Below are 19,462 nucleotides of genomic sequence, written 5' to 3' on the forward strand. Positions count from 1 at the left end.
TTTCCCCCATATCCCATAGTGTCTTCCACTGGCAGCCCCCCTGGGCTGCAGCTGCCCTTAGTCCAGAAGATGATCCAGAGAGCTGCTGTGGGTAACACATCCTGATGGGTTTCGTGCAATGGAGGTGATGGCACTGCTGGGAGATCTGAGAGGGGCCTGGCCAGGGGGTGTTTGTTGTTTGCCTGCTCGTCCTCCTCCTTTGGGCCTGTGTATGTATACTCTTCTGGGATGCTCCCTAGCCCATCCCAGGACCTGTTGGCCCATTGGTGTCTCCTGACATGGGCCTGGGAACATCCAAAGACAATTTTCTGAGGGCTCCCTGTGCTCCTCTGCAGGGGTGCAGACAAGCTTTTATCACTTAAACTGGCAGGGTCATCTGTGGTTGCTTCTAGGCAGCAATGCTGGTAGTGCTGCAAGCAGACTTAAGGCAAGAGAGTCACCAGCAGCATCTCTAAGGATAGCAGATGGTGCAGGATGAATTGTGGAAAAAAGAAGACTGCATAATATTCTAAGAAGAATTACCCCTCTGTACATTCAGAGGTGGCAGAGTTACAAATGGTGATGCTTATCTATCAAACTTGATTATGTTTCTTACTATAAATTTTTTAATAAAATGTTACAAGAGCTTTTGCCATTTCTTATTTACAGTTTCATCGTTCTGATACCTCAGCATTGATAGTCTTTGCTTGTCAACATAATGCTGCAGTAAAATCTATACACAATTATTTTTTTTACATTTGTTATAAATTTTACTTTTGTAAGAGTGACTTCTTTTCTTTCACCATTTCAGATTACTCGGATTATGAAGACAGTTCTGTTGAATTCCTGGACAGGTGCTCCTCTCCCTTGACGCGGTCCTCGGGCAGCTCCCTGACGTTGCGCAGTATGTTCTCAGAGAAGAACACTTCATACCAGTATCCAAGAGCTATCCTGTCTGTTGACCTTAGTGGAGAAAGTAGGTTGAATGAACACCAAATTTCAGTTCGTAGGTTTAATTTGTTAAGAAAGAGAATTTTAAAGGAAATAATTTGGTTTATGTATGGGATTGTAGCTGTAAATATGATGACTGATTTATCCTTCATCTGTTTAAATCAAAATGCTTACACTCCTCAAGCTGTTCTACATTGTACTTGCTTTGGTTAAGTGTTGCTACTCTGCATCTGAGGCGAGCACATTAAAGGCACTTTGCAGAATTCATCTTGAAATCTCATATATCAGCAGTGTGTTTGAGAGTGATTTTTTTTGCTAGTGCAGATTAAGATTTTTACCTGTCAAAGCTCCATGTATTTCTTTCAATTGTTGTGTCTCTCTGCACAGTTTCACATGTATTTATTTCTATTAGACCTTTCAGATGTGGAGTTCTTGGATGATTCTTCCACAGAGAGTTTGTTACTTAGTGGTGATGAATACAATCAGGATTTTGATTCAACCAACTTTGAAGAGTCTCAGGATGAAGATGATGCTCTCAATGAAATTGTTAGATGCATTTGTGAACTTGATGAAGAAAATGGCTTTATGATTCAGGTAAAGAAGTTTGGTGTGTGGAGTTACATTTTCCATGTGAATGTTTTGCTTGTGAAGGTGCCCTTTTGATGTGTCACAGACTGGAATTGTGTAGAGAGCTGTACATAAGTGAACAAGAACAAAATATTTCTTTGTTCTGCACTTGGTTTGGCTCTGTTCAGTGCATGCAGAGCTGTTTCTCTAGGATGGGGTTTCTCTAGCAATTTGATATATAGGACAAATTGCTGGGTAACCTTTATAGCCAGCTGATAAATTTGGAATAAAGTATACTTGGCTGCACACAAACCATTCTGCTTCTGTTCCCCAGACCACCCTGATTTTACGAGCCCTCCTGGCTTGGCCCTTGTGCTTTGCAGTACCACTTGTAGAAACCTCTCTGCTCACTGTAAATGTCCCTCCTCTGTGTGCAACATGTCTCCTGTGCAGACACTAAATACTGTCAGTACTGTGATGTGTGTTTCATCTTTAGAACAGCACTTCTCACACTGGGTATCACTACCAGGTTTTAGAAGCTGCTGAGAATTTACACCTTAACTTGGTATAGATAAAAGTGAAGAAGAGTATACAATGTTTGCACAGCATTCAGGTGTGGATAGATTGCAACTCCTGCTGCTTATTACTTTGTACTCCAATGAGGAGAGTGTTTCCCATCTATGAGTAATTTCAAGTATTTTTTCTCAAGCAATTTATAATGCAGTGATTAAATCAGATGCAAAAAGCAGTAAGGAAGAACTCAGTTGTCAACAACTTTAAAAAGGTCATGACCTGCTGTGTTTTTTACCCCCATTCAAAATCAGGTTTGTATTCAACTACTACTGTGGTACAGTTCCAGTTGATAGTATGGAGCTCTTTAGTTGATATTTAAAGGAAAAAGTAGGGCTGTCATATGTTAGTGGACTTACTGTTCTGGAACTGACAGAGCCCTGGAAATGAAGGGCACACAGGCTGTCTCGGGGAGCAGACTAAAAAGCTGTGCTGTGTTGGAGGAACTGAGCAGTTCAGCTATGGTAACAATGTGGAAAAATGGACTGGTGTAACAATCTTTTGAGACAGGAGGGGACACGGTAGCTGTAGGGACAGGAGGCAAGGTGAGTTGGTGTTTTGAACAGGCTGATGCTCAAAGGCATGTCAAAGCAAAGAGAGATTTTCAGCAGTGAGCCAGCAGATATTTGAAACACTAGCAAGTACAGAGTTGAGAAAGGGAAGCATCTTTATAAGAGGTAGTTTCCTGCCTGTTTTTCAAGTCCAGTGGCAGCCTGATTTTTCCTCTTCATGCTTATTTCACTGAGAGCAACCAGTTTGCTGTTTTTAGGCTCTCATGTCTTACCACTTCTATTTTGCTCTCCTATTCTCTTGTTTCTCCTCTTTCATTTTCTCTTAATTTTCTTTTTCTTTTAGATTTTCCATTGGTGCGATATTAAAAGCACATCTTTCTAGCGCACTGGAGAGATGCTTTGTAAATATAAATAATTAAACTGAAGAGTTTTCTACTTTTCACTGTTATGCTGTAATGTATTACATTATCTTTCTACTTTACTATAATATTATACTCCTGTCTTATGTTTCACTACTAAATATGTAGGTGCTAAAATACTGAATGTTGTAATAAAATACTATTTAATATTACATCTTCAGCTGCTTTTTTTTTTTTTTTCTCCAGTCTGGAGTTTGTGGTTGAGGTAACTTTCAGATCTAGAGCTCTTTTTTTAGCTTGATGTCTTTGTCTACCCAAACACAAATTGCCCAGCTAAAATAATCTTGCTCAAACCAGCTATTTAAATTAAAGTGCTGTTCTCTGCATTTTGATGATTCAAGAAGTAGCTCCTGGGTTTTTGCATCTACTTGTCTCAGTTTTAGTTTTTGCTTTTGTTGTTGTTTTTTTTTTCTGACATCAGTGTGAAGAATGCTTGTGTTGGCAGCACAGTGTATGCATGGGACTGCTGGAGGACAGCATTCCAGAGCAGTACATCTGTTACATCTGCAGAGATCCACCAGGTATGGATAAACCACCTTTATCTGCAGCCCTGCTTGGGATTTTTGAGCAAAGATGTTATGAATTTGCTTAAATTGTTCAAGCTTTGTCTGTTTTGTGTTACGTGTGATGCTTCTTTGGGGCAAGTGATTCTAAGTTTGGCTCTGAGCAGAAACTTACTTTTATGTTAGTAACATCATGGTCAGCTATGCTAAATCTTATCCATAAACTCAGTTACCATTGTTTTACTTGTTGAAACTTAATTCCTCCCAAACTTTAGCACTTTTTTATGTCAGTATAGTTTGGAAAGCCTTTCTAAAGAAATCATTTTTGTTCAGGGATCTGTTTTGCCAATACTTGGAATCACATTTGTTCATTTAAATACTTTCTTAGAGGAAAAGGACTCAGTACCACAGTACACTCAAACATACTGTGAATGGCATTTCATAGTAACTGCAATTTTAGAATGTTTACATTTGTCCAGAACTGTGTAAAAGTGTGGAACTGAATACTTAAAATACAGAAAAATCCATTCCATCTTGTAGTAAACAATAGTGCGCACACAGCATATGTTGATCTTCAGATAGTTAGGTCAAATTCATAAGAACTAGGAAAACTATTGACTTTTAAACTGAATACATTTGATTAAGAAGATGTTGATTTAAAAATTATTCTGTGATAAACCCATTTTTCTTAGCTGTTATTTGGAGAAAAACTAAAAAATCTGGAAGTAAGTCTTTTGTATTTTCTTCTGACAATTGATTCAAATGCACATACCTGTCCTCTGGTGAAATATCCAGCACTCCAGCTGTTTCAAAAGGGCAATGAGACCACAACCTCAAATTTACTGTCATTCTAAATTTAAGAAGTGAAATATGAAAATTGTTTGCAGAGATTTTATCAGCTATTTTTGAGATGAAATATTAGGAAAGTAGAGCTGGTTCGATGTGTCCCAGTGTGAATCAAAACTGGTGGTAGAGAGTCTTGTCTGATAGTTCTGTGTGGTGTCTCTTGAGCAGCTCAGCTTTTTCTTACTAAACCCAGCTAATTTGTCTTGTGCTCTTTCCCTGCACTGTGTTAGGTACTTCGTTTTCCCCTGCTATGCAGAGTCTGTGTCCCTAATTTTTATCTTCTCTCCCTTCCTAACCATTACTTCTTTTCTTTCTATGTCAGGAGAAAAAAGTCATTCTCAATGTCAGTATTTTAAAGTGTATTGGGATAATGGGCAAAAAGGAGATAGACAGGGTATTCTCCTGAAAGGTATGAAGGGCTTCCATCAACCCGTTCTTTGTTCTGTCTATGATGCTAGTATGATTTGAAATCGAGTGTAAGATACTGTCAGTCCGTCTGGGTGCCTTGTTGTAAACAATAACATTGCAATAATTAGCATTATGCATTTCTAGTTTTGGGTGGGCATTTTGGTTTTGTTTCATTTTGTTATGGGGTTTTTTTTATTATTTGTTTGGGTTTTTTAGTAGTTATTTAGCTACTGTAGAAGCCTTAGCTAAATACTCATTCCTGATGGTTGGGTTAAGGCATAGCAGGGGAGAGCTGAGGCCCACATACATCAATACCCTCGTTACAAGTCTGGTGAAAGGCACCTCAAAGGGGAGTGTGAGAGCTCTGCTGTCAGATAACTTTGAAATATCTTCTTTTCCTGAAGCCTTTTCTTGGCTTCTAATAAATAGATATTGACTTCAGTATTGAAGCATAACATTTGTCTTTTAGAAACAAACGGGGTGTTTTGGATATGTCCATATAAAATCCACTGTAATATTTCTCTTGGTAACTTAGGCTTTCTTTAAAAAAAAAAAAAGTTCAACTACTTCGATAAATAAAATGTCAATGTAATATTTTTGGTAATTTTTATTTTGATAGCAGCATAGATCTTAATATCATATAGTTTGATTGCAAAGGTGATTAGATTTTAATTTCAAATGCCATTTAGAGGGGTCTTGAGGTTTCAGGCTGATTTTCTTTCTCATAAGTTTTGACTTTCTCCTTAATCCACAAAAACTAAACTCATATATATTAATAGCAAAATCCTGAGTCATCCTTTCATGGATGTTAGGAGATATTTAGGCAAGTACAACACATAAATATAGCACTCTAGTTGTAAACATAATTCTGCTGTGGCTTTAGATGTCCCTCAATTTCTTTATTGCTTACCCCAGGACAGAGGTGGAGTGCCAAATATCTCTATGACAAAGACTGGCTAAACAATGGACACATGTGTGGATTGTCATTCTTGAAAGAGAACTACTCTCATCTTAATGCCAAAAAGATCGTGTCAACCCATCACCTACTGGCAGATGTATATGGGGTAACTGAAATACTGCATGGACTGCAGCTGAAGATTGGGATACTGAAGTAGGTATCCCTCCAGGGTTTATTTTCCTGCTGTATCTATTCAGGTAGCAAAGACTACCATTATTGCATTTGCATTTTTCTCTCACATTGAAGTTCTTTCTTGTATAGTTTTTTAAATAATTCAAGTGCAAGATGTTCAGTATCCTCAGCTTCAGCAGGAGCTAGATGTTCAGCGCCCAAGCAGATCTGGTCTGTTGGGATTATTGGTGATTTTTTTGGTAAAATTTGTGTTAAAGGGACATTCTGGATTTATTTTAAATTGATGAATGACCTAGGAATATTTCTTTTTTAATAATTGTGCTTTTCAGTAGTTAATATCTAGGAGAATTGGATGCTTAATAGTTCAGTCCTCTAACTGCACTAAGATCTCTATAACTTGCTTTTTTTCCTCCTCTTCATTGCAGAAATAAGCATCACCCAGACCTTCATCTCTGGGCTTACTCAGGGATGAGAAAAGAACAAGAACAAAGAACTGTTGGGGTAGAGAAAAAGTTAGTGACTTTGCAGGATGCTGTTAATCCAGCTGAAAGGACGTGTCATAGTCAAAACCATAAAGAGCCACCCAGTATACCCCAGAAGATGGAAGAAACATACATCACAAGTGAGCACAGTTACCAAAAACCACAGAGTTTTAGTCATGACTACAAAGCAGTCACTGACCCTATGAGCTCAGATGATGAAGACACAAGTAGCTTTGAGGAAGATCAGGAATATCACGCAGAGAATAAAAACTGTTTACAATATTCTTTTAAAGATGGTGGCATGAATGAGCAGGTAAGTATCATTCTTTATCTGGGAAATTTTATTTGGAAAAATATGTTCAGTCTGATAAAACTGAACATACAGGTATTTAAAAATCTTTATTGCTCTAAGTCAACATATTTATCAAATAAGTCTGCAGAAATCACTGGAAGCAAACTTGGATCACTGAAATTGTTCCAGGTGAAGTATGTTCATTTCAGCTGCTGTATGAAATAGAAGGTATGGTTTAAGGTATTGCCTATGCTGAAAAATCATTCTCAGTCCAATGTTTTGAGAGAAAGGAAACTCCATTCTTAAAATGCAGGGTGTTGGAACAGAATTTACATGGTTTTTATGAGGTGAGGAAAATGGGACGAGTTTCCCTTTTTCTCTCCATTTGGTTATCTACATGTGTTCAAGGGTTTTGGTTGTTATTTTTTAAACCAAGGCTTTTTTAATAGTGTGTATTATTGTACTCTATTCTTCTTTTAATAGCAGTGGTACCTAGAATGTCTTTCACATGTAATGATTTTCTGACCAACTAATTTCACCTCATGTGCAACTGCTTTTCAATCTTCTATATTGCATATTTCTTCTAATGAAACATTTTCAGTCAGGATTATATTTTGCTGTTTAAACATCTCATTTTTTACATTAATGGTTTGAATCCATTATTTGATGGAAAAGGTCTGAAACTTGTTAATCTGGTTTTAGTGAACAGTTCTCAGAGCAAAAACCAAAGAGAACCAAACCTTTCTGTTTTCTGCAATACCAGCTGTATGAGGATAAATCATCCAACTCATCCCCCTTTAGAAGTACAGTTTGTGGTGTGGAAGAAATGAGTATGATGCATCTTTTTTTCTCTTCAATTTTAGTTCTAAATGTGGCATGTAAGCTGTATAGTCTGAATGGGGAATTTTAGGCTCATTCTAATTAAAAATACCTGTTTCTGTGCTAAATTTGCTACACTGCACAGCTATTTTCAGGTTTATAGGAAGGAGACATGCAGCAGTGCCAAATACTCTTGCCTTCCAACAGTAGTTTAAATCGTCATTGTAAACAGTATAAATAGTATAAAGATATTTAGAATTAAAGGAAAATATACATGAGCAGTTTAACAAAACTAATATTTCCTTCAGAGACTGAAGCATATATCTAAAAAGCTAGGTGCTCTCTGTTTTACACTGTCCTCAACAGATCTCTTCTTGGTTTAATAGTGTTCTTTCCTTTGGAGAAACCTTGATCACCTTTTCAGTAGTCAGCCTTGATATTAAAATAAGGCCTTTTGCCTCAATGTAATAGTCATGGAAAAGGTCTCCTTGGTTTCTCCATATACACCTGCCTGCACCTACCTTAAAACTGACATTGAAGGACCATTCTTAAATGATCCTGACTTCTCTCTAAGATGCCTTTTCTCCTTTCCTTGTCAAAGTTCGGTTGATGCTTTGAATTTTCCTTTCTAGCATTCTTCAGAGCCTTTTAATATTCTGGTTTTCCATACTGTTTTGTCTTATCCAGATCTGCCGTTCTGTTACATACTTCCATTTCTCTTACAAACAGTGTTTGGATCAACTGTTTTCAAGTCCCTTTTTGGGCTATGCATTATCTTTAAAATTGTATTTAGTTTCCTTGGTTTTGCTTCTGAAAGCACAAGACTTCCCCTGCTTCCTATTATTTCTTGTCCATGAGCAGTATCCTACCTCTTCTCCTGCCATCCCTGCCTGATTACCTATATTGATCTCATAGGTTAGAGGAGAACCTGTTGGATTTTATGGTTTTTTTTTTTCAAGAAGCCATTTCAATAAATATAGAGGTCATTAGAAGAAAAAAACCCACATTTATGATGTTATTTACATATTCAGATCCTTAGCTTTGAAATTTTCTCTGTCTTGCTGAAGCAGGCTGAAAGATGATTTTGCTTTTAGAATTATGGACTTGGATCCTTTTACAGCTAGGGAAAAATGGCGTTCTTGTAGTTTTGGAGAGGGTCTGAAAATTGTAAGGAATAGATAATTTCTTACTTATATTGGAAATATTATTCATATTCATAAGATTATGAAAAGTTTGATTACTGAAGACACTGAAAATCCCTTCAGAGAAGGGATTTTAAATATCATAAAGGCATCAAAACTCTCATACCTTTCAAATAAAATCTATATCTGATACATAATTTTAACTCCTTTAATGAACATTACGAATATTAGCAACACTTGTCCCATCTGAGTTGCTAATAAAGCTGCCTGCAGGTCAGTCAGAGTTTTATTGGTTTGGTTGATGTATTTTAATTTATTTTATTTATTTCATTAAAATGAAAGTTGGGTTTTTTTGCTTAAGTTGAAACTTAAAATCCTTCAGTTCCTATTTTCTTCTTTACCTCTCTTCTCACTCTTCTATATTTGACTAGAGAGAGAAATATATTAATAACAGACCTCACACCATTTTTTTCTGAAGTGGTGTGGAAAATTAGCTGAGGTCTTCAGAGAAGTGTATTAATACAATTAAAGTCATTCTTTGCTCTGGCATTTGACCTGAACTGACACTGGGTGAGCACATCTATCTGGCATTCTAGTCCTTAAAATAAAATCTTCAATAGTGAAAGAACTTCATTGCATATGAAGTCATAGTGGATATAGAATGGAAGCTGTTAATCCTCCTAATTACCTGAGATGCTGAGTATTTTTAACTCATTAAATCTGATCTACTTCCACTCAGTAGCTGTAACATCAAATATAGAAATATTAGGAGCTCGTGTATTATCTCTGGCATGCTGTGAAGGTACTAATTATATTGAAGAAGTCAGTCTTCCTCAGATACTATGTTTGCATAACTCCACGTGTTACTATAACTGTCCCCAAACATGTTCAGTTCTACCCCAGACTTGTGCCTGGAAGGTAGGTAGGGTAATAACAGGTAGGAATAGAAGTTTTTTGTCTTAATCGGAAACAGAACAGATTTCTCGGAGAGGATGAGATACTCTCTCCCCTCACTGGAGATACTCCAGAACCATCTGGACACAGTCCTGTGCCATGTGCCCTGGGATGACCCTCTGGGACCAGGTGATCCACTGTGGTCCCTTCCAAGCTGACCCATTCTGGGATTCTGTGAAATAGGATGTCCAGCTTATTTGTGCAAAGTAGTGACTGTTGAGATCTTAGATACTTCTGCATTTTAGAGAGTTTTCCACGGAAACAAACCTTAGGATTTTGCACATTTTTGGTGGCAGTAGACCCATGCAGTTCAGCACTTTATGATTTAAGTTGCTATTTATATAAAAAGGGCACAGAAGTACAATCTGTCTTACTGCACTGAAGAAAGTATTTGAACTGATAAACTTCAGTGTTAGGGAAATGAGGCAGAAGGTATAGTTGCTTACTTGTGTGGAATCTGCATTTGGTTTAGTTTATTGATGTGTCATAGAATGTGGCTTTCTGAGTAAGCTTTTTGTCGTGTATACAGAAGTACAATTCTAAGCCAGCAGAGTTTATCATGTGACTCAAATGTTGAAATCAACACCAGAAGTTAAAACAAAGGAAAAAAAATCTTAAATGGCAATTTTTTTCTTTCTGTTGCTCCTATGAAGAATTCTGCTGAAGGAAACACTGTGTTTGTTTGTAATGAAAGAAAAGGCTCAGAAGAACAAGTGGACACACATCTTCAATGGCAGCTAAATCTCCTCACCCATATAGAGAATGTACAGAACGAAGTCACCAGCAGAATGGACCTGATTGAAAAAGAAGTTGATGGTAACTGCATTGCCAGATTACTTGTTAATGTACCTGTAGCAGCATCTCTCTTAACTAATGTGTTCAAAGTGATCTGAGGCACTGAGGATGGATTTTTAAGTATTCTGTTCAAATTTGAGTCCCAGAATTATAAGCAGAGCTTGTACCCTTGATCTCCCAACCCCCTTCCTCAAGTTTTTTCAATGCCATCAAAGTAGACAAGGCACTCAGAGCCCCTGAGCTCAGGCTCAGACTTCAGAAATCTTAGATAACTTGTCTAGTCTTTGTCCAGGTATGAATCCTAAAGCTGATGGCTTTTTCTACACCTGGAGTGGTTTTTGCCTGATTGTTGTAGTAATTGACAAAATGTAGGGGAAAAAAAAAGGTGTTTATTGTGCCTTCAACTTTGTTTTTTTCTTATTAGTAAGCAAGTGGTCTCATGAAGACAATTCAGTCTTCATGGGAAAACTTGAATGAAATTACATTGTATGAGAATATTGTACCACATAAGTGCCTGTGACCTGCCAGTCATAGAAACTAGTAATTAAGGAAGCTTGTAGTCTAATCCTAGGACTCCTTAATTAATCTTCTAACAAATAAAGTTGTCTTATTTCTATTTGCAGTTTTACTTCCAGTATCCCTGCTTTTCCTAGACACAGTGTTTCTAAACTAACAGGGTTGACCTTTTCCCTTCTCTGTTTATACAAGCAGAGAAATTCCTTGAAAACATTTGTTGAAGATTGGAAAAACCATTCTGTAATCTGGACCTTGTCCACAGGAGCCTGTTAAAGTGGCAGAAGCAAGCCTTGTGTTTAAGGGTTGCATTTTCTGTTTCAGAACTGTCAGAGTAGACTGTGAACTGAAGTTGCTTTTATGTGTGGAGAGGGTAAATTGTGAGCCAAGGGTAAAATTTAGTCCCAGATACCTTTTTACAGCAACAATCAAATCAGAAGATTGGATTGTTCAATAGAAATACAGAATTAGTTGGTGTTTCGCTAACAAAATTTCTTCTGTTGAATAAAAATCACAGCCTCAGTGTATTTTCCCTTTTTTGAAGGACAAAATAAGAAAGAAAAGTTTAATTTTTATGGAAACTGTTTCCCAAAGAGTTACTCTAATCAACTTCTTCCTTTCCTTTCTGTAGTTTTAGAAAGCTGGCTTGATTTCACTGGAGAACTGGAACCACCAGATCCTCTGGCAAGATTGCCTCAGCTCAAGCGACGTATCAAACAGCTCTTAATTGACATGGGAAAAGTACAGCAAATAGCAACACTTTGCTCTGTATGACAAAAGGAAGAATATAGAAGTAAAAATAGGTTCTTTACAATGAGTTTTCTTATTAGCCACAAGACTGACAGGAAGACAGCAAAAAGCTGAGCATTTATCTGGTTCTTTGCTGATTACATTAATAGGCTGAAGCTTTAGAAAGAAGAGAGGAAGTTTAGAGTCAGGAATCTGTTTTATTAAAAATATGAATATTCAATGTCCGAGCTTCAAAATTATATATAATATACTGAGAAATGTCAATTTCTCAGCATTTTAACATGTTGAACAAGTAAATCCCCAGATACAAGAAAATTCAACAAACAAAAACTCTTTGAAGAGCAGTGCTACTGTTTTGAAACCCTTGGCAAACATTTCTAAATTAGCAGAATTCAGCTGACTAAAAATGCAATCCTCTTATCTTGCTAGTGAAAGATAGATACAGAGAGAGCTGTATCTTCTCTACAAGGAAGGTTTTTAGATTATTTCTTTCGCCTATGAGTGTTCAGGAAAACAAACATACTAGCTTTGATTTTTGAAAAAAAACTACTTGTCATGGTCTCCCTTTTAAAGTATTTTTTTAAATAGAAATCCCTAGAGCAGCACCCCTAGGCTCCTTTAAAACAGAAGTGGAAAGTAGTGGTAAGATGTGCCAAATAATATTAAAATCACTGGGATGAGAGTTTAATTATGACTTGGGCGAAGGTTTTTTCCAAAGTCCTACTTGGTGCCAGCAGTCCATCCAAAATTGTATCTAGTTTATATTTTTTTATGTTCTACAGCAGTGTTCAGGAATCAAGGTACAATTTTTGTCCTGGGTAGCTCTATTCTGATGTTGGCCCTCTGAAAACTTCACCATCCTCAGCGGGGATGAGGCATGACAAGAGCAGCAAAACTGTCTGTGGCTGTGGAAATTCTAAACCATTAGAGGCAAAAATCACAAGATACCTTATCCAAGTTGTTTTTGTAAAATTTTTCAGCTTCAGTGAATGAAATGTCATGAAACCAAAGGCAACCTACCTGCTCTGTTAGCTCTTGCTGGATGTTGAGCCCAGGACATTTCCTGTGCTGATAAGTTGCCGCTGTCCCCAGTGCTACATCCGTGTCTGTGTGTGTACGTACATGTGTATAGCTATGTGTACGTGTATACATGCCATACACATTTCTACCTACACATGTCTAGTTTTATTACCATAGACTACAAGAACTGGTGGTTCATATTACCTTTTAACAAGCAGTTTCTAAAATTGAAAATAATGTATGTACAGGTTTTGAAATTTGTAAAATATGACTGTTAAAAGGAGGCTATTTAACTGAGGACATTAAGATACTTGAACATTTTATGCCTCATGTCTGTTTATCAGTTCTAGTTATCTGTATAAATGCATTTTAGAACCGATAGACAGTAAACTTGAATTTACCTTTTGATAAGAGTACAAGCCACTGTACATTCAAAAAATTATTTAAATTTGCAAACACACTGTTCTATATGTAAGGTACTGTATGTAAAACTGTTTATTAAAACTATTCTGCATACTCTACATTTTCCACTTTTCTTCCTGATCTACATACAAATGTAAAAAAGAAGTGATTGTTATTATGTACAGACCATCAAAAAATCTTGGAATGCCTTTTAAGGATGCATACAACTGAAAAATGTGCCAAAGATGGATTATCTGGGAAAGATTTTGCAACCAATGCATTGAACTTTCATGATAAAACCATTATTGAGAAAGAAAGCAGCGTGGCTGGTTCATTGCTAAAGTAAACGTACCCTGACCTTTCCTCTCTGTCTGTCATACCTGAAGTGAGTTATCACTCCTGGTGGCCAAAGCAAAATGTAAACCCCTGTTCCAGAGCGGTTGCTACTTAAGTCTTCCCACATCAAGCTTGTAGGAGACATCACAGAGATGCATCAAAACATGGAATTATGGAATGGTTGGCAACTCCATAATGCAGAAAGAACATTAGAGCTGTGGAGTTGTTGACATTTTATAGCAACTGTTAATAAATACTCTCTGTGTGATATAGATGATGCCTGAATAACTGCTTCAAACATGAATAGTTGAGTGACCTACTTGCTTTTGGATATGTGAGACATTTTTATAGACTATTCACTTGCTGCATATCCTTGAATGTGGTACTGTGTGTACTGTATAAGAGAAGTGTAAATCCAGATGAATTACTTTGAAACAAAGTGGAGTGTATTTACAGAATTTATGCAGCATACACTGTAGCAATATTATGCAATGTGTGTGCATGTGTGTGATGTAATATAATTGTAAATGTTACTGAAGGTGGAGGTGGACTTGGAAAGTTCAGGGGGGAGGACAGAGGTTTTATTCTTACTACAGAGGTGGAGGAATGGTATCCTGAAAAGGAAATCCTAAGGTCAAAGTTGAAGTTGCCCTTGCAGCTTTAATGTGTCTTCTGTTTGTATGTGTAATGGCCTCTTAATTTACACAAATATGTAATTTTACCCCTCAAGATCCTGCCTTGTTCAGGATAAACTGTGCTTGCAAAACAATCTGTTCAGTATTTTTTTTAATGTTCATTGTGTAGTCATGTATTATAAAAACTCTCCTGCAATCATTCATATCTTCTAAGAAATACAATCTCAGTGTCCATATGGACCATGCTATGTATGATACATCGTGTCCTGCTCCAATGTTTCACAAACTTGTCTGAGTTTGCTTTCTCAAGTCATGGTGCTGGTCTGTAACATGTGGACATTAGTTTCTGACCCCAGCTTCTCAAGTATTCAAAGGTTTGGGATGCTTTTGAGGTTTTTCTTTTAAACACAATTCAAGTGCCATAAAAATGCTAAGCGTTTTGCACAGAATGTAGCTTACAGTTGATTGCTTTGCTCATGTACCAGTCAACCCCAGTGTGATCTGGCTCTTACCAGTATTTCTTCCTAGTTGGCCTTATCAAGAGAATCTTATTCCTGTAGGCATAATTTTCCATCTGTCTTCCTGCTTCCTCTCTAAATAAGCCAGGGATGTACACTCAGTCTACTTGCAACATCATTTACTGGGGTGTGAATTGTGACTGCATTGTTTGATGAAGGGGACAGACCCTCTCTGAGTAAAAAACAGTATATGGCAATGTAAGGACTGTTTGATAAGTGTGCACAGAAAGGCAAAATGTTTAAATTTGAAGCCTTCTGTCACTGGATAGGAATTTTAAATAGTATTAGACAAAAGAGGAAATGCCATTTTACAGAAGCCTCTTGTGATTTCACAGAGCTAAATGGCAAACTTTTGGAGCCTTTCAATGCCCAGCTTTTTGTCTGAGGTTTAGTTAGGGGTTTGCCTGTTAGTTTTTTTTTTAATGGAGGTATCAGGGTGATTTCATTTCAAAGCCTGCTCCTACTTGTGACTATACCAGAGGCATCTACATCAGGAATTGTGTTTCAGTTGCAGTGATGGCAGGACAGCAGTACTGCAGTCATAAATGAATTGTGGTGTTGGTGCTGTGCTCTGGTATGACGTGATGGGGCTGCCACGTTCTGGTTACAAAATGGATGTACTTCAGGTCATATTGCAGGGAATGGGTTGGAAGATGCTTTCTGTTCACCCTTTTCTTGGGTAGCTGTAGGTTAAATAGTGCCCATATTTTGGATATTCTGGCCTTAGATGTATAGATCTTTGTTCGGCTGTGGAGTGGTTTACAGTGGTAGAAGCCTGTCATTTTCTCTCAAATAGACAGAGAAGATGGGTTGCAATTTTCTGATAGATTTCCTGTATTTGCTGGGTGGCAAAGAATTGAAACTGTTCTTCCATGGGTGCAGTAATCTTGTATGGCTGACAGCCACCTCTCTCTCTTAATTTTATCTCTGAGCTTCTACATGTGCTCATCTATTCATTCTGCAGCTTGCATCTTTTTCTTCTTTCGTTCTTCAGCTGTCTGCACTCTGGCTTCTGAGGTGCCTGGAGGGTGTCACTCCTTTGTTCTCATGCCCAGTTCTTCCTGGCTGCTGTGGGAAGCAGTCATGGGGAAAGGCCTCTTTGGCTCTTCTGTCCACAGCCTCCAGAGCATCCTGGGACTTGTGTACAGTTGGAGTGCATGCACCATTATCAAAATTTCCAGGTGTTTTTGATGCCTTTCTTAAGTAAGCCTCTTCTGTCTTGTGCAATTGGTGATTTTCCTCTACTCCCATCTGGCTTCTAACTTAACTAGACTTGAATTAATATTACAGCAAAACCCCTCTGGCACTGCTGGGCTCCAGCACTCCTTACCAAACTGCGGGTTGGGATGCAAAGGAGTCATTCAGACATTACAGTGAAATTATAAAACTATTTGATGTTGTAAACTACACTATTTTTCCTTTGTATTTAAAAGGAAGCTGTAACCATTTTTCTTCACTGGAACTCTAAAGGCACAAAACAGATCCTGAACTGAACTGAAGCTTGGTATAAAAATCAGCAAGTGGAGGATGGGCAGGACTGCAGGCAGAGGCTTCACAGCCAAAAGAGCAGTCAGGCTGTCCCAGCTGCCTTGCCCTGTTAGTAGCTCTGTGGAGGTGCTGGTGTGTAAAGGGGGTGTGTGCAATGATGCCATTCATTTGCAAGCAGGATTGCTTAGAACACTGGAACTATAGGTTTTTGCTCTACTGCTTAAAAATGGTTCAGTATATGCACCTTAATTTTGGAGTGCTTATTAAAGTCAGAGGCTTAATCACTTTTTAAATACCTGTTGCTATTCTCACATTTTACTAGCTCACAATTTTTTTCTGTTGTACTGATTGCATATGGCTTTAGGTGAGGATTTTGCAGAGGCTGTTCGAAATGCTTCAGTAATGGTTTCTATTATCCTTTGTTATGTCCTGGGCACTGGGTGTGGGGGTCTGTCTTTAGCAATAAATATTATACACTGTGTGTATATCTGTTTGTATATGGAAAACAAATACAGAGCATGTAACGATGGTGAAAATACACTGCACTGAGTGCAGACTGTGCATTTGGCAGCCATTCTGCACCAGCCTGAACAACCCAAATGAAAAATTGGAGACCACATGGAGAAAATGAACTAGCATGAAAAATCATTCAGGACAGAAGTTCCCTTCCCTTACACTGTGGGTGGGATAACTAAAGCTAGTTCAATTGCTGTTTGCTTCAAACAGCTGTCTTCCTTTCCTGAAAACTGGCCAAGCCTCCTGTGTTCAGCTGTAGCCATGTGCATCAGTGTATTGTCACTAAAGACTCTGAGAGAGGCAGCACTGCACTATGATTAAATCTTCTGTGAGAGAAGCAAAATACTTCCTTCTGTGATTTGTTTTTTATAATAGCAATAATGTTGACTGCATTCTAATACTCACAATAAAGGTCTGTTGAGATTGTTACGTGCCTGGGCTCCCTTTCCATGGACTTCTCTTCTGGTGAGCTAGTGATTGTTTGCATATGTTTTAAAGCATTAGGGAATCTTTAGTTGCATGTTTGGCCTGTAGTCCTTCGGTTATGTGCAGTCATTGATACCTTTCTACATTGTGAGGCTTGAGGGAATCTTCAGTTGTATTTTAGCCTGTAGGCAAATGATACAAACAGTAAATTATTCACAGTACTGAATTAAGTAATGTATGTGGCAAAGTAATTAGAAGATATTTCTGTTCTTGAACTGTTTTGATGTTTTAACAATTTCAAGGTTTGAGTTTTGCAATGCACTTCATTCTTTACAGTCAATGTCTTTCAACAATGTGTTCACAGTGATGGCATCTCTTCTTATGGGCAGACATGTGCCTTTGTACAATGTCATTACAAAGTAACTTTAATTTGCTTTTAGTCATTTATTTTAATATGATCCAAAAGCTGTTCAAGACACTACTGTGGTAGAAAACAAATCAACCAGCAATGCTAAGGAAGTTCTTCTCTTAGACATCCTGTGGACAAGGGCACATATGATAAGCAGCAGATGAATGAAATTGGACAGAACTTCAGTAAGTTACTGATATAGAAAATTTTTTTCATTCCCAGAAAAAGTAGACACAAAAATAATGAACTTAAAATTTTTAATTCTGAAACATTTTAATCATTGTTGAAGGAACAGTCTCAAAGCAGGCTCTCAAACTTAAGATACAAGACCAGATTCAGGCTTGGAGCAACATACTGAAACACTTTTTTCAATTAGCAGACTTTCTGAAGAAGAGGTTTCCCAAGTCAGACCAACCATCTGGCCAGTCTGCAGTAGAAATAAGATACCAGATCTGTACAAACATACCATAGTATCTGTGCAAATATCTGTGCAAATTGCCTTTTCCTGAATGTGTCTTTCACTTCTGGCACACTGAGGGTTCCTTAGCCAAAATTTTTAGGTTCATTAGTTTTATCCGTCACTTGACAGAGATGGGTTCCTCAATTTTAACCCATCTTTTTCATTGGTGGCTTATGGAATTCACAGCTTTGTTGTGTGGCAGGAGCTGTGTTTGTCCTTGGCCTTCCTTTCTGACTCCACTGGCTCTGCACCGTTGCCTTCAGTTCAGAGAAGGTTAAATATTACATTATTGAAAAGACCCAAAGCAGTTTTGTCCCAACACCAAGAGTTTTGCACCCTGTTGCTGTCCTTTTGTGACTGGTGGTGACTTTTCTCACTGCCTCAGCATTTTTTTGTCAAATATTGAATTGATTCAAGTTGCAAGTCCTGTGTGTCGCTGTGGTTGCAGCCCTGTCTCCTGCTTGGGTTTTCAAACCAATCTGCATCCCTGGTGTTGTGAGAATAAAACACCTGTTTTTCTACCTGGAATCACTGTGGTACTGTTGGATAGAGGAAAACTGTTATTTTCAATAAATAAATAAGAAAAAGAAAAGGCATTTTATTTTTCCTAGAAATGGTCAATTCCTGCAAGGACAAATGCAAATTCAGATATTCTTACATGGGCTTCTTTAGGTTCTTCTATCACCAAAGGCACTTTTCCAAATGGTAAGTTATAATTTAAGACTTGACAAATCCTGTGCCCACTTTTTCTGATCTAGGTAAGTTTAGCATGGGAATGACTGAAACTTCCCTATTGTTCTTTAAATTTGAAGACTATGTCACATATAAAGTGAATACACTGAAAAGTGCATTATCTGGGGCTGTCATCTTGTCGTCCTTTAATTTTGCATGAGGTCTTAATCAGAGATGATACAGATAAGTGCTTCACAATGTCTTGGAAAGAAATGTGCTGAATGTAAACCTTAGTTCTCTATCTAAGTGTAACAAATGGTGTTAACCTTTTTTTAAGTAGCTTTCTTAAAATGTGTGAGAGGATTGTCCAACATTGGTGCTTTATTAACACAGAAAAACAATTTGTTGTTTGAAATGAATTGACTGGTTGATGTAAGCGTAATTTCACAATGTTTTCTTAACTCTTTTGCTTCCAATTTGCTGCCTCATTTGGGAAGCTCACTCCAGTTCTTTTTTTAAGCTAAGGTTGACTTTTCAAGCTCCAATTTTATTGAGGTAAGAGTACTTTTCTGTGGGTACAGATGTCTGTGTATTTATATACATTAATCTTTTATCCCTGGGCCTTTCAATATGTAAAATTGCAGTTGCACAAACTGTCTCTTCTGCTGAGAAAGTGTATGCAAAACTGGAACAATGAATAAATGTCTTCTTCTTCGAGGTTTGTGATTTCAGTGTCTCATCTCACTGACTTTTATCTTTGCCCCAGCAGTTGTAGTTTGTGGTACAGATTGCTTTTGCCAGTAGGTACAACCAAACAAAACCCTTATTTCCAGCACTGGAGCAATGATTTTGAAGACATGATAGTTGTAAGGCCGTATTGGTCACAGGGACCTTTTCCACTTACTCTTTTTCTGCTCTTCATTGGTGAGCTAATTTAAGATGTTACTCCATCTTTTCTCAGGTGCTAAAAATAGAGGTCAATACCACT

At 37.6% G+C, this 19,462-nt stretch overlaps 1 protein-coding gene across 3 annotated transcripts in view; it reads left to right on the forward strand.

Moving 5' to 3' along the window:
- PHF20L1 (PHD finger protein 20 like 1) overlaps window positions 1-19,191 on the forward strand; it is a 59,140-nt gene extending 39,949 nt beyond the window's left edge. For 2 of the 3 annotated variants that reach the window (XM_041488078.1, XM_041488079.1), the window contains 7 exons: window positions 791-955; window positions 1,343-1,524; window positions 3,420-3,519; window positions 5,671-5,866; window positions 6,271-6,640; window positions 10,188-10,350; window positions 11,474-19,191. In XM_041488078.1, the coding sequence (XP_041344012.1) occupies window positions 791-955; window positions 1,343-1,524; window positions 3,420-3,519; window positions 5,671-5,866; window positions 6,271-6,640; window positions 10,188-10,350; window positions 11,474-11,616 (1,319 nt within the window). In that variant the 3' untranslated portion in view covers window positions 11,617-19,191. Of the gene's footprint in view, window positions 1-790; window positions 956-1,342; window positions 1,525-3,419; window positions 3,520-4,669; window positions 4,757-5,670; window positions 5,867-6,270; window positions 6,641-10,187; window positions 10,351-11,473 lie in introns of all 3 variants that reach the window. The other variant, XM_041488077.1, reaches the window with a different exon arrangement.
- The last annotated feature ends 271 nt before the right edge of the window (window positions 19,192-19,462 follow it).

The sequence above is a fragment of the Pyrgilauda ruficollis genome, unplaced genomic scaffold (genome assembly GCF_017590135.1).
Source record: "Pyrgilauda ruficollis isolate IOZ18807 unplaced genomic scaffold, ASM1759013v1 scaffold87, whole genome shotgun sequence".
NCBI classification, from domain to species: Eukaryota; Metazoa; Chordata; class Aves; order Passeriformes; family Passeridae; genus Pyrgilauda; species Pyrgilauda ruficollis.